At 29.5% G+C, this 21,565-nt stretch overlaps 1 protein-coding gene across 1 annotated transcript in view; it reads right to left on the reverse strand.

Moving 5' to 3' along the window:
- The window catches only part of E23 (Early gene at 23), a 102,741-nt gene that overhangs the window by 7,462 nt on the left and 73,714 nt on the right, over nucleotides 1-21,565 (reverse strand). Inside the window, exons 2-6 of the mRNA XM_065499279.1 lie at nucleotides 9,151-9,285; nucleotides 8,638-9,049; nucleotides 8,298-8,553; nucleotides 1,666-2,322; nucleotides 1,434-1,590 (exon numbers count right to left, since the gene is read on the reverse strand). Of these exons, the coding sequence (XP_065355351.1) occupies nucleotides 1,434-1,590; nucleotides 1,666-2,322; nucleotides 8,298-8,553; nucleotides 8,638-9,049; nucleotides 9,151-9,285 (1,617 nt within the window). The remainder of the gene's footprint in view (nucleotides 1-1,433; nucleotides 1,591-1,665; nucleotides 2,323-8,297; nucleotides 8,554-8,637; nucleotides 9,050-9,150; nucleotides 9,286-21,565) is intronic.

Genomic DNA, 21,565 nt, shown 5'->3' on the forward strand with positions numbered 1-21,565 from the left:
AGTTAAACACAGCTTAACATGCTGTTAAGTTAAACCTGAAACAAATTTAAGCGGACTTTGAACAATGATTTTGGTTTTGCAATAATCAATTATGAAATATCAATTTTGTTTTCATTGCCTTCATTTCCAGGCAAATCAGATATGGATTCATCAAAATATTTCATATGAATATTTCAATATTTTAAGTTTTATAAAGAGGCTACCGCGTCTACAAGGCGAATTCATAAAAGGTTGTGTCAGTTCTACAAAGACAACAATTGGTCTTACCAAATGTCAAAATCCAGAAATGAAAATTTAATAAAATTTGTATTAAAACTTAAAATATTGTCGATAGTTGTTTGAAGCACAAGATCAATTTGTTTAAACTATCATAATATATTGGGACATTATGACAATATGACTTAATAGCAGACCGTTTGAATCCCACTTATCTTAAGATAAGTTTAACATACATAAGTTTAACATTTATTAAAACAATCCAGAAATGTATGGGAATAATAAAACTGGTAGAAAAAAAAGTTTATAGATAAAGCCAGCATTACGATTATAAGGGCCATTATTACAACTTGCCTATATAGTTAAAGGTAACTTTAAGCAATAGAAAAAGGTACTCTTAAAGTTAACTTTAACTATAAAGGCAAGTTGTAATAATGGCCCTAAGTTGTATTATATTTGTTACTTTATTTTTTGTTTTATAAGTAACATGTAAAATTTCATGAGAAAGCTTTTGTCTTTTACAACAATGTTTAAATGTAAATGTTAGGTAAATTATTTTATTCTTGAACTAAAATTTGATTAACGAAATCCCAACAGATCCATCAAAACATTTTACTTAAACGACAGCTATGAAATTTTTTTCCAATGCATTCTAAATGCCATTTTTACCTATGACCTTCTTTAATTCGCGAATTCTAAAAAATTATATTCAAATTATGATACAAACAGTGAATGAATCAATCTTGTACCTCATACAGTTTCCGAGATATCGCTTTGAAACTTTGAATGCTTCTCCTGAAAAACTCACTTTTTTGATTTAACATACTTTAGTTTGGAGGCGTCGATATGGAATTTTCTCAATTTCAATGAAGAATTTTATGTAAAATGGACTTTAAAAAAAAATAGATTTGCTTTGGATCGGTCTAATTTTTTTTTCAAATTTGAGGCCAGTCGGATAACCACTTATGTTTTTGAGAAAAAACTTGGGAGTTTGCCGCTCTATATGTATTTATCTGTATTTCTAACCCTTTATATGAAAGAGACCTTTAACATCAATATGACATTGGCCTAGGAGGAGATAATTTGAAACAGTTTAGACAATATGTGACAACAATTAACACAAATGGATTAGTAATCACAACTGAAATGTTGGATCCACAATTACTTACTAAACAAATGTAGTATAAAATGTATACATGCACTTCCAATGATCTTACCTAACACAGCCCAACATTGGATATGATATCATTAGATAAACGGTTGGTAATGTCACAACTAGCGGTAATTCTCCAAACATTTTTGCAAGATAATAAGCCGACAATCTATAGGATCCAGAACGCCGTTCTTTATTAATGACCTCACGTTCGGATGGAACTTTTTTAAAAAAAAAAAAAACATGTCAAAGATTATTAGAGCTGTGTGGAATATATAGATTGCATATAAACTTACAGGAATTAAGAGCGCCAAATAATGCAAACAGCATCCAATAGGTTTGAGAAAAAAACATCCAACCCTGCAGATCGTGTAAATATTCTTCGGTTCGGGGAATGTTAAACCATATTGCACCGGCCATCAGTGCCAAACCAACAGTTTGAAACCAATTAAGTTTCGAAAGCATGCGAGATTTGGCCTCTTTAAAGTTTCGACTTGACAGCACATGAAATTGTGTATAAAACTTTGTGGGATAGTCAAGCCAATCTCTGCTATTACGGCAATCGCTTGACGCTGCACTAAAGTTAGATTGCGTATCGCAGCCTTTCCATAGTTGTTGAGTTGCCTCCTCGACGCCATTAAGGTCATCAAGATGATGATGTTGATGATGATCACGGTGATCATTTACTAAAATTATATTTTGACTATGATTTTTATGCATGCCTTTGTAATAGTTACTGAGTATATCGGTGATCAGAGCATCATGTTGTGAGGAATGTTTGTTGTTGACAGCAATGGGAGCGATTGAATGATGATTCGTTGTTGTTGTATTCATGTGTCCATTTATGAAACCACTTTGTATAATACAATTCCTATTTAGGAAATTTCGATGAGATTCTTTTGAAGCCACAAATAATTTTTCCCGAATATCTGGGTTAGATTTCAGTTGTTCGACTAAAAATAAAATAAAATTAACTTTACTTTTTTACAATACATATCCTTTTTGGGAATCTTCTTTAAAAGGACCTGTGGAAAGCACTATTTGAGAATTGTTATATATATACAAATATAAGTTGTTTATGAACATTTTTTTTTGTGAAAAGGTTTAATGTTTTGCAATCACCGCTGAAATACCATTACCGAAATAATAGTAAAGTTATACGTTACTAGCGGATACCCAGCGTGTGCTACTACTCTAAAAATTCTTTATTAATGTACAAAAAATATATTTTTGTAAAAAAATATATTTTTTGTACATTAAAGTCGTATTAAGATTTTTGGTGCTAGCTTTATTAGTTCCGGAGATGTAGAGATACCGATTTTACCCATTTCTACCCCTTAAATTCTAGTTTACAAAAATACCTTCCTAGTGGATCTACACATCGAGACAGGTACAAAATTTGAAACATACTAATTCTCAAAAGTTCAAAATTGGTAAAAAATGGTGTGTGGAGTTAATCGGTTGAATGGTTTTAGTGTATATAAGGGATATATGTAGGTAGAAAAAGTTTATGTGTTTTTTAGATATTGTTACGAAATTGTACTTGAATTCAAATATAACGATTTTAACGGCTGATTTAAAAGTAGCATAATGCTTTCAAATAACAGTGCTGTAATAGCAAACTGTAACATATCTGTGGGCATTATTAACATTGAATAAAAGCTTTCAGTTGACCATTGATCGTAAGTTGGCAACGCTGTTTGCTGCGACTGTATATTCGAATTCGAATATTCAGTTAAAGAACATTGTAGAAAGTACACCACAGATGGCGTATGTATTAGAAACCTCTAGACAGTTAAAGAGAAATCTGGAGTGCAGATGGCAGTGTTATAAATAGTTGTAGAGGTTGCAGTCGTTAGTGAGTTTATCAGAGACGCTTTTCGAATAAACATCAACTGAGTGCTGTGTTTTTCAAGTGAATTCGTGTACATTATAAAGTGTGTCTGTATTTCTGCGAATTTATAAACGTGTATAAAAAAAAACATTGAGTGACTATTTAATTCTGTTGTTTTACATTTTCAATAAATAAAGAGTTGTTACAATTTTCAAACTCCGTTTTTATTTGCAATCAAAAGTATCCCGTTTATTTAAAGGAAATAAACAAGCGTTTTGAAAAGGTTAAAACGTAACAATATGTATATATTAGAGTGTCCCTTAGAATTAAATTTTTTGAAATGTTGACACGGTACCCGCTGAAAACTTTCGTAATGACCTAAAATACCACCAAATAAAATTTTAGCTTGTTCTAAGAAGGGCAACCCGTGCCTACTTTCGATTTAGTTTTGAGGTGCATTTACAAAAAAATTTTGCTATTAAGTAATTACTTTTAAAATTTAATTTAGAAGAATTGACATGTGTACGTAATTGTTGTTCTAATGAGATATAAAAGACAAAAATTGGTTAAAAAATGTTAAAGTTATTAAAAAGTCGCCAGGCCATTAACGTGTCTCAGGCCACTAGAACAAAATTGACATATTTTGAAAAATATTAAAACAAAAGTTTATTCTTACTTAAAATATATCCATATTTACTTTTATATGAGTTTTTATTTTCATAGGATGCAGTTAACCTATTCGCAGGTATAACCAAAAAAAATATTTTTTTAACGGCAGTTTCAGAACTCCAATTTCAAATTTTCAAAAATTTTGTTAAACTAATTTCAACATTTTTTTATCATCACATGGGGATTTATTTAGAACATAAAAGGGAATAGAAATGTGAAAAAGTATGTCAATACCTCCTATAGTTTTTCCATACCTGCGACTTAAATTTTGCGATTTTCGAGAAAAACTAATTTTTTGGCCATATTTTGGCGAATGAGCCCAATTTACTTACTGTTATGATTTTTAAGTAAAACCAATTCAGAATATATAATCATGGCTATTCCTGTTCTCACATTCACCATTCACCCTATTTTTGAAAGCATAATTACAACAATATAAAATAAAATTTCGAAAATTATATAATTAAGGTTAAACAAATTACGTGTAAACATTTCTAATAAGAAATTCAGAAAAAATTAGATACTTTTGTTGTAATTGTGCTTTCAAAAATAAGGTGAATGGTGAAAGTGAGAACAGGAATAACCCTGAATATTTCGCTATCTCTCCATGAAAAATTCCAAATATTGAAAACTTTGATCTTTGACCCTAAAGATTTAAGGCTTAGCGTTTTCCGATTTTAGTTAAATATTCAGACTATATTTAAATTGACCTGGACTATATTATTCTGAATTTGTTTTATTTAAAAATCATAACAGTAAGGAAATTCGACTCTTTCGCCAAAATATGGCCAAAAAATTAGTTTTTCTCGAAAATCGCAAAATTTAAATCGCAGGTACGGAAAAAGGTATTGACATACATTTTTCACATTTTTATTCCATATTATGTTGTCAATAAATTCCCATGTGATGATAAAAAAAATTCTGAAATTTGTTTAACAAATTTTTTAAAAATTTGAAATTGGAGTTTAGAATCTGCCGTTAAAAAAATAATTTTTTGGTTATACCTGCGAATAGGTTAACTGTATCCTATGATGATAAAAACTTATATACAAGTAAATAGGATATATTTTAAGTAAGAATAAACTTTTGTTTTAATATTTCTCAAAATATGTTATATATTTATAGAGAAATAAATATTTCTTGTTCTAGTGGCCTGAGACACGTTAATGGCCTGGCGATTTTTTAATAAATTTAACATTTTTTAACCAATTTTTGTCTTTATATCTGATTAGAACGACAATTACGTACACATTTCGATTCTTTTAAATTAAATTGCAAAAGTAATTATTTAATTTAAAAAAAATTAAAATAATGCATTTTTTCCCCTTGTAAATGCACCTAAAAACTAAATCGAAAGTCGGCACGGGTTGCCCTTCTTAGAACAAGCTAAAAAAATTTTTGGTGGTATTTTATCATTACGAAAGTTATCAGCGGGTTCCTTGTCAACATTTCAAAAAATTTAATTCTAAGGGACACTCTAATATATAAATATATACATATATATAGATAAAAAAATATAACAGATACCCGGCGTGTGCTACTACACTAAAAATTATTTTTTAATAGAGGGGTTTTATAATAACATCTTTTTTAGCATACATAAAAAATATTTTTGTAAAAAAAGTACCAAAAAAAAGGAATCTATATATTCAATTTTAAAAAAAGGTGCCAAAATCCCTTTGAATTTTTTTTAAGGACTTCAATTTAATTTTGATTAAATTTCTTGGATATAGGATACAAAAAAGTACTTAACCTTGGGTTTCGCCCGTTTTATCCCCTTAAAAGTACAAACATCAAAAAGTACCACACTCCTGTCCACTTATTTTTTGCATAAATTTATATTAATTTCGACTTTATTGCTAGCTTTATTAGTTCCGGAGATATAAAGATGCTGATTTTACTCTGTTTTACCCATTTTCAGAAAATCCCTTCTTAGTGGATCTACACATTGTGTGAGGTACCTACATACAAAATTTGGGAAAAATGTTTGTGTATTTTAGGTGTCTAAAACCATTTTCAGAAAATTTCATTTCCAATGGTTTGGAGCTAATCGGTTGGATGGTTTCAGAGTCTATAGCGGACATAGGTAGAAACATTTTTTGTGTTTTATATAAATTATATATATAGATTAAAAAGTCGTATAAAATCGTTGTTCTATTAATTTAAGATTCCTCCTAAATAGGAGGTTTTATAACGGAGGGTTTTGGAACGTAGATAGATCCTTAATTGAAAGCGTCAATAGGCTATCTCTTCTTTCAATACAGAAAGGGAGAAAACCGGTAAAATTGGTACCTTTAGTTCTTAAACAATATATACTAAACGGCTAAACCGATTTTATTGAAATTTCGAACATATATAGATTATTACTATACCTTTTTTTCACAAATTGGACCATAAAGGGATAAAAAGTGGAAAACGAGAACAATAAATACCTATAGTTTTTAAACATTGAATATTTGTTTAAAAGGAATACATTTTTAATTTAGCTGACTATAGTCACAAAAATATGTATTTAGAAAGTACCTTTTGCAAAAGTCTACCGTCAGGAGGGTAAAAACGGGTAAAATTAGGAATTTTGTGTTTGTCCATAATTATGTCTGTTTATTTGTTTATACCTTAACCGCTGGTCCGATCCTCTTGAATTTTTTACAGTATATTCCAATTTATTTGAAACGATCAATAAGTAGACTATTTTCCATACATAGTTAATAGTTATTATGGAATATTTGGTGAACTATAATTGTGAAAGTCGCAAAACTTCGCGGAATTTACTTCGGTACCGCATTTTGAGGCAAGCAATGCACAATTGCTTGACTCAAAATGCGGGATTGTATACATACTTATATGGGCTTTACAAAGTAAATAGGTTTTTTTTGAATATCAGCAGAACTATAATTGTGACAATATTCAAACTTTATAGGAATCGATTTCTTATCACTGCATGAAGTTTAGCCGAAAACGGGACGGATCGGAACAGGGGATGTGACACCACCCATACAAAGTAAATATTTATTTTCAAATATCTGGAGAGCTATAATTGCGTATGTCTTCAAACTTTGTCCGAAGAGCAACCTTAGCATTTTACATGGGCGGTATTGAATTAGTGGGCGTTGCACCTCCCATACAATGTAAATTGTTTATTTCCAATATCTGAAGAACTATAATTGCAAAAGTATTTAAACTTTGAACGTATTCATTTGGCTGAAAATATTCGGGATTGTATAAGTGTCTGGCTGAAAATTAGTTTAGTGGCCATGGCGACTCCCATGCAAAGTATTTTCGAATATCTGCAGATCAATAATTGTGAGTCTTCAAACTTTATACGAATCATATCACTGCATACGGTTTAACTTAAAATGTGAGGGATCGGAACAGGGGATTAGTCATCTACCAAACAAAGTAGAACCATAGAACCATTTCTAAACAACTGTAGAACCATAATTACAATATTCATCAAACCTTGTCCGAATAGCACACTTATCATTTTACATAAATTGTCTGAAAATGGACTGAATTAGACAATTGGAAAATAAATAATTAATTTCGTATATTTGGAGAACTGTAACCGTAAAAGTGTTTAAACTTTGTATGAATTAATTTCTCATCACTGTACGGAGTTTAGCTAAAAATTACGGCGATAGGAACAATGGGTATGGGCCCTTCCATACAAAGTACACTGCGATAGATGCGTTCCAAAAAAATCGCATAAATCGAATTAGCATAAAACGATATTCTAGCTTCATATAAAAACTAATGATTCCAAATTTCTAAAAAACCGCATAAATTCAAATTTTAATTAAAAAACCAAAACAAAATCGCATAAAAAAATCAACAAAAATATATTTCTTTCATTTGCGTAAAACCGTAAAAACAAAACACGTTATAAAAAATTAACAAAAATATAATATTAATTCATTAATTACAGAAAATTATCCAAAAAATAAGCTAAAACTGTTTTTAAGGAAATTCTGTAAATATGTATGATTAATCTGAATAATTGTCTGCATCGTTTTGGAATTGGCTCAACGTCACTTTCATCACTAGATGATATAATCATATTGTGATCATATGGTGATGAAAATATCACTAGAATTTAAAAAAAAACATCTAAAATTTTAAAATCTGTTAAAATTCAAAAAAAAATCATTAAAAATCGCATAAATTTGAATCCGCATAAAACGAGGCCGGAGTGTACTTAGTAAATTTTGAATATCTTGGTAACAAAAAAAAATAAGAAACATTTGAGAGGTCTTGCTTTACACATTTAGTATAAATAACGCGATTAAAAGCAGATTTGTTTATTGCGACAGTTAAAACAATATGTCAAGTTATTTATTAAAAGTTGATCGCATACTATTGCATAACACATAAAGTACATACATACATATGTATAAATATAAGAATGAAAAAATAGATTGTACTTACGTACAAACTCGGCTGGATTATAATGGGGCTTTATTGAGACACCGATATCTTCGAAATATCTATAAATGTTATTGACCTCGCCAAAATAAGCTGTTGTCCCATTGTAAAGTAACAATAACTTATCAAACATATGAAACATTTGCGATGATGGCTGGTGAACGGTTATCACAATGGTTTTTTGCTCCTGAGTAGCGTAACGTTTTAAAATTTTCATGAGTGATATGGCCGAATGGCTGTCCAAACCTGAGGTGGGTTCCTAGTAAATTATGTACAAATATAAATTACAATTATAAATAATATTAAAGATACATATTAAATATATTGTATGACTTCTACTCACATCCAATAACATTAACAATGGATTGGTTAAAAGCTCACATGCTATATTAGCTCTCTTCTTTTCGCCACCCGAAAGCCCCCTGTTCATATAATCACCAAACTTAGTGTCCTGACAAAAAGTCAATTCGAGCGATTGTAAAATATCATCAACAAGTTTCGTCTTTTCCGAAATTGGCACCTTTTCGGGCAAACGTAATAGGGCTGTATACATGACGGTCTCCTTTAGAGTAAGGCCCGAAAAGAATATTTCCTCCTGCAGAACATAACAGATCTTGCGACGCCATTTCTTGGACATCATCTCCCGATTTACATGAATACTTCCACAGTCGATGCGTCTCTGGCCACTAAGGCAATCCAGTAAAGTCGTCTTTCCGCTACCAGATGGACCCATTATTGCTAAAACTTCACCCGGGCTTAAGTATTTATTTTGAGTATTTATTATATATGTATATGTATATTTATATGTATGTATATGTATATAATTATTAAACATAGCTATTGAACCATTAATTACCTAACGATACCGCTGATATCATCGAGTATTTTTCGTTCGTTGTGTAATACAGTTACATTTTGAAATGATAATTGCAGGGTACGTTGAGGCTCCTCTGTTGAAAACGATATTGCCAACGTCGCAGCCGATTCATTTCTATAAAAATATACAAAAATATAATAATAATTATTACAACGTAAAAATACTTTATACAAAATTAAATTTTTATCAATTCATTAAAAAAAAATTCATTAAGATTTATAGAATCTAAATTTGTCTTTCAAAATTGTTTAGCATTTTTTCTTATAACTCATCCATTTTTTACCTTGGCAACTTTGATATAAAATAAAGATGAAATTTGATAATAATACAATATATCAATGATTGCTACCGTCACCGAAATAATTGAAAATACCGTTATTCTATAAATAATTCCAAACTCTAAAAACGTAAATTTTTGTTTTCCGAAATTTAGTTTATGCCATGATACAACCATTAGAAGGTAGAATCACTAGGGAGAGAGTTTAAAATGCTATGCCTTGTTACGTCAAATAATAGAAAAATAAAAAACAGAAATCCAAAAATACGAATAATAAATGAAAATTGAGAAATATTTTGTTTATATTTGAAATACAGTTCAATATAATCGGAGTCATTGAAATGATGCATGCAAATCGGTGAGCGCTTCTTCAGCTCAACGCCGCAGGCTGCACTCCATTCTTTAATTTTGTTCAAATAAACATTTAAATTGAATTTAAAATATTTTTCAATTTAGTTAATTTTTGATGTTTTTTTTTTCAATTGTACTTTTATTTTTTATTTTATATTAGTCTGACAATTCAAGGCATGTAGAATTAGAACATATTTTGTAGTGATTCTACCTTTTATTGTTATATTATGGTTTATGCTAACTTTTGTTCACTTATTATACAATTTTGTAAATTTAATACGTAATCCTCTTCTACGCCTATGTGAAAATTCATGTCATTCGAAACATCCATTTACAATGAGCTGATTAATTTCCAAAACATGTACTATTTTGATTCCGCCCAACTGTCTTGAGGCAAACATTTAAGCCCATGGTTGGCGTTCATATTGTTCAAGTTACGATGATTTTCGTCAAACAACCCGAATATGAACAATAGAGCGTAAAAATACACACATTTCATTCAGTTTCTTGATGTTGTTGTGGATATTTTATTCTTTATCCAAAAGAGCACACAAATTAAATGCCTCTTTTTGCCTACCAATGATTTAAGTCTTAAATTTTAAGGGCATTGAATAAATACATAGAACTGAAGGAGAGAGAAATGCAGTGTTGCCACCAGTAATTAATTAAACTACACATGCATCATGCCTAAATTACACATACGAGAAAAAATTACACATGTAAATAAATTTTCGTGATTTCAATAGGAGAAATTTTCTAAAATTGTCATGAATATAAAAGGTTTGTCACAGTGGACTCTGGGATGTTTGGACCAAATACGATCACTTTATTGTCAATGGACAATTTTCACTTGCGGTGATTTTAATTTATCCAGGAATTGGATATATGAGGGGTATTAAAGCAGTGATGTTCACGCCATACAACAATTGTTTGAAAAATTTACACACATTTGTTACGCTCTTTTAAAAACTTTTGTTCATTCATCGTTTAGCTCTCGATGAAAACACATGCGACGGACTATCGTCATTTTTTTTCAGACATTTACTAAGCATTGTTGTTGGTTGTTTTTGGACGAAACATAGCAAACACAAGCGTTTCAATTGCAATTGAACACAAAATAACAAAGTCAAAAATAAATAAAAAATTAAATAGAATTTAGGCCGTATAATGTATATTTTTTCTTTTCCTTAAAATTTAAATTACATTCATTAAATAAATTGGTTATATGTGATAAAAATTCTAAATCTAAACTTTCATTATTTTGTTTTTATTTTAAATGTTTGACATTAGGTTTGCTGGGTGGCTCTCTCACCAATACATCTTCATTTTTATTTTTGAACATCACTGTACCCAGCGGGAAAAAATGATAGGACTTCAGTTTGTAGGCCTTCTAAAAGGCATACTTACACATTCTAAAAGATCCGATACTCATTCCACACTGCCTGCTCTTAGAAGGTGTTCAAGAAGGCCTATGAATCCCCTTCAAATAACAAGTGGTTAAATAAAAATAGTCTACATAAAAAAATAACATACTCTGCATCTCTTTGATTAACTCTCTTTACAAAATTTACAACAATAAATTACTTGATGTGGCTTCTTATTTATTTTTGTTGTTTTTTAAGTATGTAATCAGAAATTATCATGTTTCAGAAAATTAAACAAACAACTTCATTATAATTCTTATTTTTATTTTAGATCTTCTAATAAGACTTTAAACAGGTCTTCCATGGTAGACGTTCTATAAAACTTGAAAATGCACGACTTTTCATAGGCCGTCCTTTGATGTCTTATTCTAATGCTTTTTTCTCTTTTAGGCACTTTATTAGGCCTTCTCATGTAGCCCTTCAATAAGACTTTGCAGGATTTGCAGTAGTCCTACCTTTCTAGGCATTACATATGACATTCCTCTACAGGCCTTTCATTAGATCAGCAATAACAGGTTTTTGTACAGGCATGAGACCATATAGCAGCCCTGCGAATAGCCCTTCCAAAGTAGACCTTCTAATAGCCCTTCCAAAGTAGACCTTCTAATAGCTCTTTCTAATTAGGCCTTCTAGAAGCCCTTGCAAAGTAGGCCTTCTAGTACCCCTTCCTAAGTAGGCCTTCTCTCAGCCCTCTAACAGCAGCGAGTGTGCAAGGCCTTGGCTCGCAATGACACGCCGTGTAAAATTGAAATGATTTTGCAATGCGGCTAGAAGTCCTTGTGTCTACAAAAGAAGGCCTTTAGGAAGGCCTCTTTACTGCATCTTTTTCCCGCTGGGTATTAAAGCAAGGTTAGCAATCTCTTTTAAGAAATATTAATTAATGTCCATTCGGAGATTCTTCGATTGGAAATTGTTACATTTCTATTAAAAATTTAATAATATTTAAAAAATAGCACACTGTTTGCTTTCGAATTTTAATTTATTCCTAATTTATATTAAGTGCTTTGAAATCAGTTTTGTTTTCAGTTTCAAACAGGGACGTAAAGATAAATATTTTTTACTATTTGTTTAAAAATTACACTGTGACACAAAATCGAACTTTTCGAATCGGAATGGGATGAAACCAAAAGCAAATGAAAGCTTACGTTTTCCATATCACGTTTTCTAGTTCAGCGCTAGATTTTTTTTACACGCATTTGAAGTTAGTGATTTTGGAACGCTGGCTAACAAGAAAAAATCATTAAAAATTTGATAAAACAATGCCTATTTATTTTTATTATCCCGGAAAGTTGTGGTATCTTACAATTTTTGGGATCGGTTAATCCATTTTTGATATTTATTTTTACCTAAAACTCACGCTAGAGGGCGCTGCACAGTGGTGTATAAAAATAAAGAGCGAAATAAATCTGTAACTTCTAAACGGTTGGTCCAATTTTAATGAAATTTGACGTGCGAAAAGAGGAAGTATTGTCGAATTAAAGTTTTGAACTAGGACTTCATGAGCCTACCAAGGGCGCGGGAAGGGGTTCCCAAAGTAGGACACCTCGGTATGTTAAATATTTAATACAATACTATGTTTTCGTTTGCTCTCTGATTTAAAAGAAAAATACATGTCTAGAATCTCCTCGTCGAGCACTACAAAAAACCTTATCTTAGCTATCAATTAACACTTATAGCTTAGGAGATATTCGCATTTAAAAATTAATTTTTCAACATTTTTACACACCCTACTCCAGTCTAAACATTTCCCGGGTCTAAATATTTCCCGATTTCTCCATTTTTCATTTATTGGATTAACAAAACATGTATATGGCAAACAGCAAAAGAATTGTTTAAAAATCATTACTGAGTCCAAAGTTATGTGCATTTGAATTTGAAAAATAGAAAATAGGTAATGTTTCCCTAGTTTTTTGGGATAAAAGTACTTTTTATGTTTTTAATTTATCTAAAAAATTTCTTAGAAGATGTAAAACAAATTTATACTTTTTGAAAAGCTTACTTTACATCAAATATCATAAATTAAAAAAAAATGAAAATTTTCTATACCGAGGGAACCAGGTCCATCCAAAATAGCCTATTTTTTATCCATTTTAGATGGCCCAATGTGTTCTTAATTATTTTGTAAAAGCATTTCGATCTCTCCACCCCTATTATGGATAATATAGACAAAAAACTTAAAAATCACATTTTTGGGATTTTTCAAGACTTTTTTTGGGAATTGCGGGATTCCTGATTACAAATTTCAAAATTTCATTTGCTTTTCGTTTTATCCCATTCCGATTTTGGTTGTTGCTCAGTGTTACAGTTTTGATCATTTTCCTTCCCAGTAAATACTTTACGAGTAAATTTTGTAACGTTTATATTTTTAAAATTTGTAGTTATAAATTTGCAATAAAGCTTCCAAAATAGTAAATCAATTTTATTGTTTATTATTTAAAACACAAACCAATAGCATACGGGTATAAAATATAACTAGTAACAATTTGTAAATACATTTTTCTCACACAAATTCCGACGTTCTTGTTTTTTTCTCTTAAGATTGGCTAACTGTAATTACCGTTACCGATATAATAGTTTATACCGTTATCTGTAAATACCGTTACCCTTATTCTATAAACAATTTAAAATTATAAAAATACAAATTTTCGATTTTGGGTTATCTTGAAAATTAACGTTTTTCCAATAACAATTTGTAATAACTTGTAAAAATGTATAGTTATTGAATAGTATTTGTTGTTTTATATTTTTTTCATGTTGGAATTAAAAGTCTTATATATAAACTAAAATTTAGTTTCTATTACCAATATTACGCAAACAAAACTATCACAAACGGCGAAATGTCCACCTGGAAAACCAAACATAACAATCTCCAAATTACTTATCGTATTTTTCTGCAAACCTTAATGTTAATTTAGTTCAAACTTGATTCATATCTTCATCTTATCTTAAGCCTAGTACTCTGTTCATATTTGCGAAAAATTATGGTTTTTTCATGCGAAAAATTTTATATGCTGTTTGACAGTTTTAATTTCGTGCGAAAGAAGTGCTGCTTATGTTATTTCGTGTGGAAAAATAAGGTTGCCAGATGTATTTCACATGTTTTCCACAATAAAAACAGAGTACTGCTTTTGCGAAATTATTTCGCATATATTTCATTTCAAATATTTTATATGTAGTTTGACAGCATTTCGCACGGAATTTTGAACAGAGTACCTAGCTTAATATGTATATAAATGGCCACACTTTTTTTTGTGGTACACTTTTAAGTATGTTATTGTCCACCAATATTAATAAAACATATATGGTTTTCGAATTTCGGCCACCGGGCGATCCTAGTACATATGTATAATTACATTATACTGAGTAACAAACGAGTACAATATAATAAATATGAATACATTTAGAGATACTGGATTTGTATTTATCAACTAAAATAGAGGATATAGCTACTTTCCCTCATATAAATGTACATATTTATTTCAGTCGGTTTTGAAATCTGAACAATCCATAATTCATTCATTCAATTAAAATTCAAAATATAGATAAAAGACATACATTGACAACATATTTTGGATATAATTGGAATTTAAAATTACACATGAATTACACATTCACTCAATTACACATGGGCTACACATCCAAGTTAAAATTACACATGAAGTGGCAAGACTGGAGAAATGTCAATGAAAAAAGTGTCTCTCTTTTCACACACATAGGTGTTACAATAACAACCCAGCGGCGAAATTTTTGAGGCCTTCAGCTATAAGGCCTTCTGTAAGACCTTCCTGGACCTTTTTTTAGATCCAGTACTCATGCTCGCTTGCCTTCTCAGGAAGACCTTATGGAAGGCCTACCTGCTCCCTACCTGTTGCTACAAACGTAGTACAAGCAGAAAATACCGTTAAAAACTCACATTCCAAAGACAAAACTACAAATACAAAAAGTGAAGAGAAAAAAAGAAGTAAACTTAAAATAGTTTTGCTTTAATTCTTGGACAAAGCGGTTGTGAGAATTTTTTACTTGGTCATTATTGGATTTTATTATAAAAAAATTAAAATAAATAAGATATCGCTTAGGCCGGGTAAGTTATTAAATTTTAAACATAGTTTAGGCTTAATCAAAGATACAATTTATTTAACAAAAGGCCTGAAAACAAGCCTGTGAAGAAGGCCTGCTACCAGGCCTGTTGAAGAAGGCCTTCTATCAGGTCTGTTAAAGAAGGCCTTGGCTGGCTAGGACATCGTGTGTAAAAAATGTATGAGTATGGAATGGGTCAATAAGTCCTTGTGTCTGCTAAATAAGGCCTTCCAGAAGGCCTGCTTACTACTTCTTTTCGCCGCTGGGAAAATACATGCAATACATTCTCATTTATTATCAGCTGATTACTCTTTTTTCGCTTTTTTGGTTCTAACACCTGTCAAAGCTTGTTTTTATACTTCAATATCTACATATTCTAAGCTAATTAACAAAATATTTATATTTTGCATAAATAAGTAAAGCCCTCACTATTCAATTATCTACACTATATTTAGTTTTAATACATATTTGTTTAACTTTTAATTTATGTTTTTTGACATTTGTTAAGACCATTTGTTGTTTATGTAGAATTACCACCACCTTGTATAAATTCGCCTTGTACTGTATCTTAGAAAACACAAGTTTTCAGGAGAGCAAATTTCGCTTATTCATAACGAAATTTAAATTATTATATATTTTTAAGGTCTCTACTAATTTCTATAATTCGTCGTATTAAATGCAAACGGACGTAACTACACTTTTCTTTATTTTACAGGAGAAGCAGAAAACGTATAGGTACTAAAGTGTTTAACTCATAAGAATTTTATAAATGACAACAAATTCAAAGCACCGTTAACACCGTTGTTTACAACAGTATTAACATACATGTACTTGTCTTGTATGTTTTTTCTACGAAAGTGTTGTTACACCTTTTTGAATTAAGAAATACATCCACTTGTAGTTACGTACATTTGAATTTCTTTAATAAAGTCGCCGTTTTTTTATTGTAGAAGTCTAACATTTTGTGTGAACATGTACAACAGGGTGGCCCTTAATAAACGAAAGTTGGATTTTGGCCATTCTCACCCTCCAGTTTGGTGAACATTAGCAAAAAAATCATCCTGAAAAAATTTTAGGTAAATCGGTTGGGGTTAAGACGTGCCGCAAGCCCTCTGAAGTTTTGAGATGCATTTACAAGGGGAAAAAATGCATTTTTTTCAGTTTTTGTAAAAATTTTGCCATTAAAAAATTACTTTTGTAATTTAATTTAAAAGAATCGAATTGTGTACGTAATTGTCGTTCTAATGAGACATAAAAAACAGAAATCGGTCAAAAAATGTTAAAGTTATTAAAAATTCGCCAGGCCATTAACGTGTCTCAGGCCACTAGAACATGAAATGTAGGAACAAAATTAACATATTTTGAGAAATATTAAAATAAAAGCTCATTTTTACTTAAAATATGTCCATGTTTACTTGTATATGAGTTTTTGTCTTCGTAGGATACCGTTAACATATTCTTAGGTATGAACAAAAAAATTTAATTTTTTTAACGGCAGTTTCAAAACTCCATTTTCAAATTTTTAAAAATTTTGTTAAACAAATTTCAGAATTTTTTGATCATCTCATTGGGATTTATTAAGAGTATAATAGGGAATAAAAATGTGAAAAAATTATGAAAATATCTCTTATAGTTTTTCCGTACCTGCGATTTAAATTTTGAAATTTTCGAGAAAAACCAATTACTTATTTGGCAATTTTTAGGCCAATGAGCTCTATTTCCTTACTCTTATGAATTTTAAGTAAAACCTATTCAGAATATTATAGTCCAGATAATTCAAAATATACTCTGAAACTTCTACTAAAATCGGAAGACGTTAACCCTTAAATCGTGAAGGTCAAAGGTAAAATTTTTCAATATTTGGAATTTCTCTTGGAAAGATTTCGAAATGATCGAAATGTTGTATATTTTTGGGCCGATTTTGATGAAATTTAACAAAAATATAACATAAACTCTAGGGTTTATAATAACAGCACAAGAATGGAAATTAACGCTTAATGGCACTTGGGGTTAAAATGACACCAAACTTTTAAAATCATAATTTTTTATGGTTTTAGAAGTTTGGGGTCATTTTAACACCAAGTGCTATATAGGGTTAATTTTAATTTTTCTGCTGCTTTTGTAAATACTAGGCTTTGTGTTATATTTTTGTTAAATTTCATCAAAATCGGCCCAAAAATATACAACATTTCGAACATTTCAAAATCTTTCCAAGAGAAATTCCAAATATTGAAAAATTTGACCTTTGACCTTCACGATTTAAGGGTTAACGTTTTTTGATTTTAGTAAAAGTTTCAGAGTATATTTAGAATTATCTGGACTATAATATTCTAATTAAGTTTTGCTTAAAATTCATAAGAGTAAGAAAATAGAGCTCATTGGCCTAAAAATTGCCAAATAATTGGTTTTTCTCGAAAATTTCAAAATTTAAATCGCAGGTACGGAAAAACTATAAGAGATATTTTCATAATTTTTTCACGATTTAATTCCCTATTATACTCTTAATAAATCCCAATGAGATGATCAAAAAATTCTGAAATTTGTTTAACAAAATTTTTAAAAATTTGAAAATGGAGTTTTGAAACTGCCGTTAAAAAAATTAATTTTTTTTGTTCATACCTAAGAATAGGTTAACGGTATCCTACGAAGACAAAAACTCATATACAAGTAAATATGGACATATTTTAAGTAAAAATGAGCTTTTATTTTAATATTTCTCAAAATATGTTAATTTTGTTCCAACATTTCTTGTTCTAGTGGCCTGAGACACGTTAATGGCCTGGCGAATTTTTAATAACTTTAAAATTTTTTAACCGATTTCTGTTTTTTATGTCTCATTAGAACGACAATTACGTACACATTTCGATTCTTTTAAATTGAATTACAAAAGTAATTTTTTAATGGCAAAATTTTTACAAAAACTAAAAAAAATGAATTTTTTCCCCTTGTAAATGCATCTCAAAACTTCAGAGGGCTTGCGGCACGTCTTAACCCCAACCGATTTACCTAAAATTTTTTCAGGATGATTTTTTTTACTAATGTTCACCAAACTGGGGGGTGAGAATGGCCAAAATCCAACTTTCGTTTATTAAGGGCCACCCTAATGTACAATCGATATAACGTTCGAATTTGTGTGTAGTTACGTCCGTTTGCATTTAAGATGACGATATAATTTATTTTTAAAAATTTTCAGTATTGACAATTTTATTAAAAACAAGTCTTAACCAAATTATACTTCAAAATTTAAATATTTTTAGTTACATAACATTTTTTTAGTTTTTTTTTTTAATTTTTTAAAAAAAAAAAATTTCCAATTGTTATTTTAAATTTTTTTATTAATTTTAATTTTTTGTTTTTTAAATTTAAAAAAAAAAATGTTTTTGTTGAAAAAAAAATTCGTGTTAATAAATATTTTTTCCGATTATGACCCATTGTAGGTTCAAAACTTACTATGGTCTTATTTTTACCCATTGTAGGTCCAACTTACTATGGAAATATCTATCATTAGATATCCATGTTGTCTATATTAATGACTTAGTAATCCAGATATAGGTAAAAAATCGAGGTTGTCCTGGTTTTTTCCTTATATCTCAGCCATTTGTGGACCGATTTTGCTGATTTTAAATAGGAAACTTCTCGAAAGCATGTCCGACAGAATTATTGAAGATTTGGATCCCCATGATATCGGGGATCTTTAGAAAATTTATTTCAACATACAGACAGGCGGACATGACTTAATCGACTCCGCTATCTATAAGGATCCAGAACATATATACTTTATAGAGCCGAAAAATTATATTATGGAAATTACAAACATATATGTATATACCCTTCTCACGAAGGTGAAGGGTATGATAAAGAGCTTTTTCAACACTAAAATTATGTTTAAATAAAGAAAACTAAGGGTGTGAAGTTAAATACGTCAGTTAAATACGTCCCACATTTATGTTAAATACGTTCCAAACACTGTTAAACTAGTTTTTAAATCGGTAAAAATAGATTTTTTTAATAAATATTATAAAGTTATTTAATTTTATGGAAAGAAATCAATAAAAAACATAAACTAATTTAATTTTAAAAAATTAATTAATTATATAATTTTTTGGTGTAAAAAATTGGATTTTCAACAAAAATTTATGGAAAATGTGTAATTTTCAAGTGAATTGTTCCCAAATTTAGAAAAGACAGGAATCGGGTCAGCGCCAAAGTGGAAGTAGCCTAGGACTAGTAGATTCCAAAACTATATCGTATATGTCTGGAACCAGCCCTGTATTCGAGATAGAATTTTTTGAAAAAATTGGTTTTTCACCAAAAATTTATGAAATATATGGAAATTTCAAGTGAATTTTTCAGAAATTTAGAGAAGGCATAAATCGGGTCACCGAAAGAGTGGAAGTAGCCTAGGACTAGTAGATTCCAAAACTATATCGTATATGTCTAGAACCGCCCTGTATTCGAGATATTTTTTTTTTTAAAAATAGTTTTTTTTTCACCAAAAATACATTTAATTCATAAATAATACATTATAACTGCACTAAAGAGTTGCCTGAAAACAGGCATTTTATGAATGTAAAATATCGTATTTTGTTTTCTGTATAAGTGAAGTAATGTTTTAATACTACAAGTTGAATTTTTTATTCAGTCATAAAAATGTTCAGGTAGAACTGTCAGATGATGTTAAATGAAAATTTTATCAAAAAAATACTTTTGTGAGGTACCTGCTGCGACATTTCATTGCTAGTTTCGATGTAGGTAATATACTGATACAGTGTTTTTTTTTTTTCTTATTTTTTTATTTTGTAAAAATAATAAAATTTGCAATGTGTTTTTTATGATATTAAAGTTTGGAGTAATTTTGACTTTTTTAATTTTTGGGTAGGGGTTTATTTCGATTTTTGTGTAGTTTGTAAATTTTGAAATATATTTACATATGTGTATATTTTGCTTAAATTTCATAAAAATCAACCCAAAAGTATATAATTAGGGTATTCACACGGTAGTCATATAGTCGTATGTCATAAAATAATAACACGAAAAAATATGACTGCTGTTGGCAACTCTCATAAGTTAGTATGCTATTTCAAATTTTAGTCAGCTGATAAAATAAAAAAACAATTATATGTTTTTTCGGCTGTGCCGAATATTATATACTCTTGATCATATTATACTTCAAAATAAAAATTGGAAATATTTTTAGGTAAACAAAATTTCATTTATAATTTCAAAATTTAAAAAATAAAATATTTATTAGTGAAAAAAATTTTATGATAAAAACATTTTTTTGGTAAAAAAAATCGGCTTAAACAATTATTTCGACATTTTTAAATTATAAATTCCAAATATTACAAAATTTGAATATGACGGTATTGATTTAAGGGTTACGTTGTAATTGTCTAGACTATACTATTCGGAATGGGGTTTAATTGAAAAATTATAACAGTAAAGAAATTGGGCTTAGTCGCCAAAATATGGCAAACAATTGAGTTTTGTGGGAGGTATTGAATATGTTTTTTTATATTTGTATTCCTAATTTGTATTTATTCTAAAATTTGTTTAACAAAATTTATAAAGAATTTAAATACAATTAGTTAACGTTATGCTACCAGAATTCATATACAAGTAAATTCGGATATTTTTAAAGTAAAAATATGCTTTTATTGGAATATTTCTAAAAATATGTTACGATTTTCAACATTATATATTTATGTGACCTAAGGCACGTTAATGGCCTGTGGAATTATTAATAACATACCATTTGTTAAACAAATTTATGTCTTTTATATTTCATTATAATGATAATTACATACAAATATCTATTATTTTACATTGAAATGCAAAAATAATTATTTAATGGGAAAATTTTTGCAAAAACAGAAATTTTGGCAAAAACAAATGAAAACATTTGTCGTAAATTTTGAACTCTCTACGTAACATGTAAATTTTCCTTGTTTTCGACATAATTTTCGTAACTCTTCAGCCCTGCAGCAAACAAAAGTACTATGTTCATTCGCATATAAAGAAACAGGCAGTAATAGTAGAGTAACTTCGGCTATTGTGGACTATGCGTCTAATGTGGACCAGTGTCTTTTTTCAGAAACTATTGAAGGTATGATAAAACTGATTTGTCGTACATTTTACAATTTCTTTGAAACGACAATTGCACATTTGCTTTCATGAGTAATTGATATGTTGGCTTTTTATTCTTGTATTGAAATTAATGCGCGTGCTCAACATTTTATTCGGCTCAAGTAAGAAACAAAATTTG

The sequence above is a fragment of the Calliphora vicina genome, chromosome 2 (genome assembly GCF_958450345.1).
Source record: "Calliphora vicina chromosome 2, idCalVici1.1, whole genome shotgun sequence".
Lineage (NCBI taxonomy): Eukaryota > Metazoa > Arthropoda > Insecta > Diptera > Calliphoridae > Calliphora > Calliphora vicina.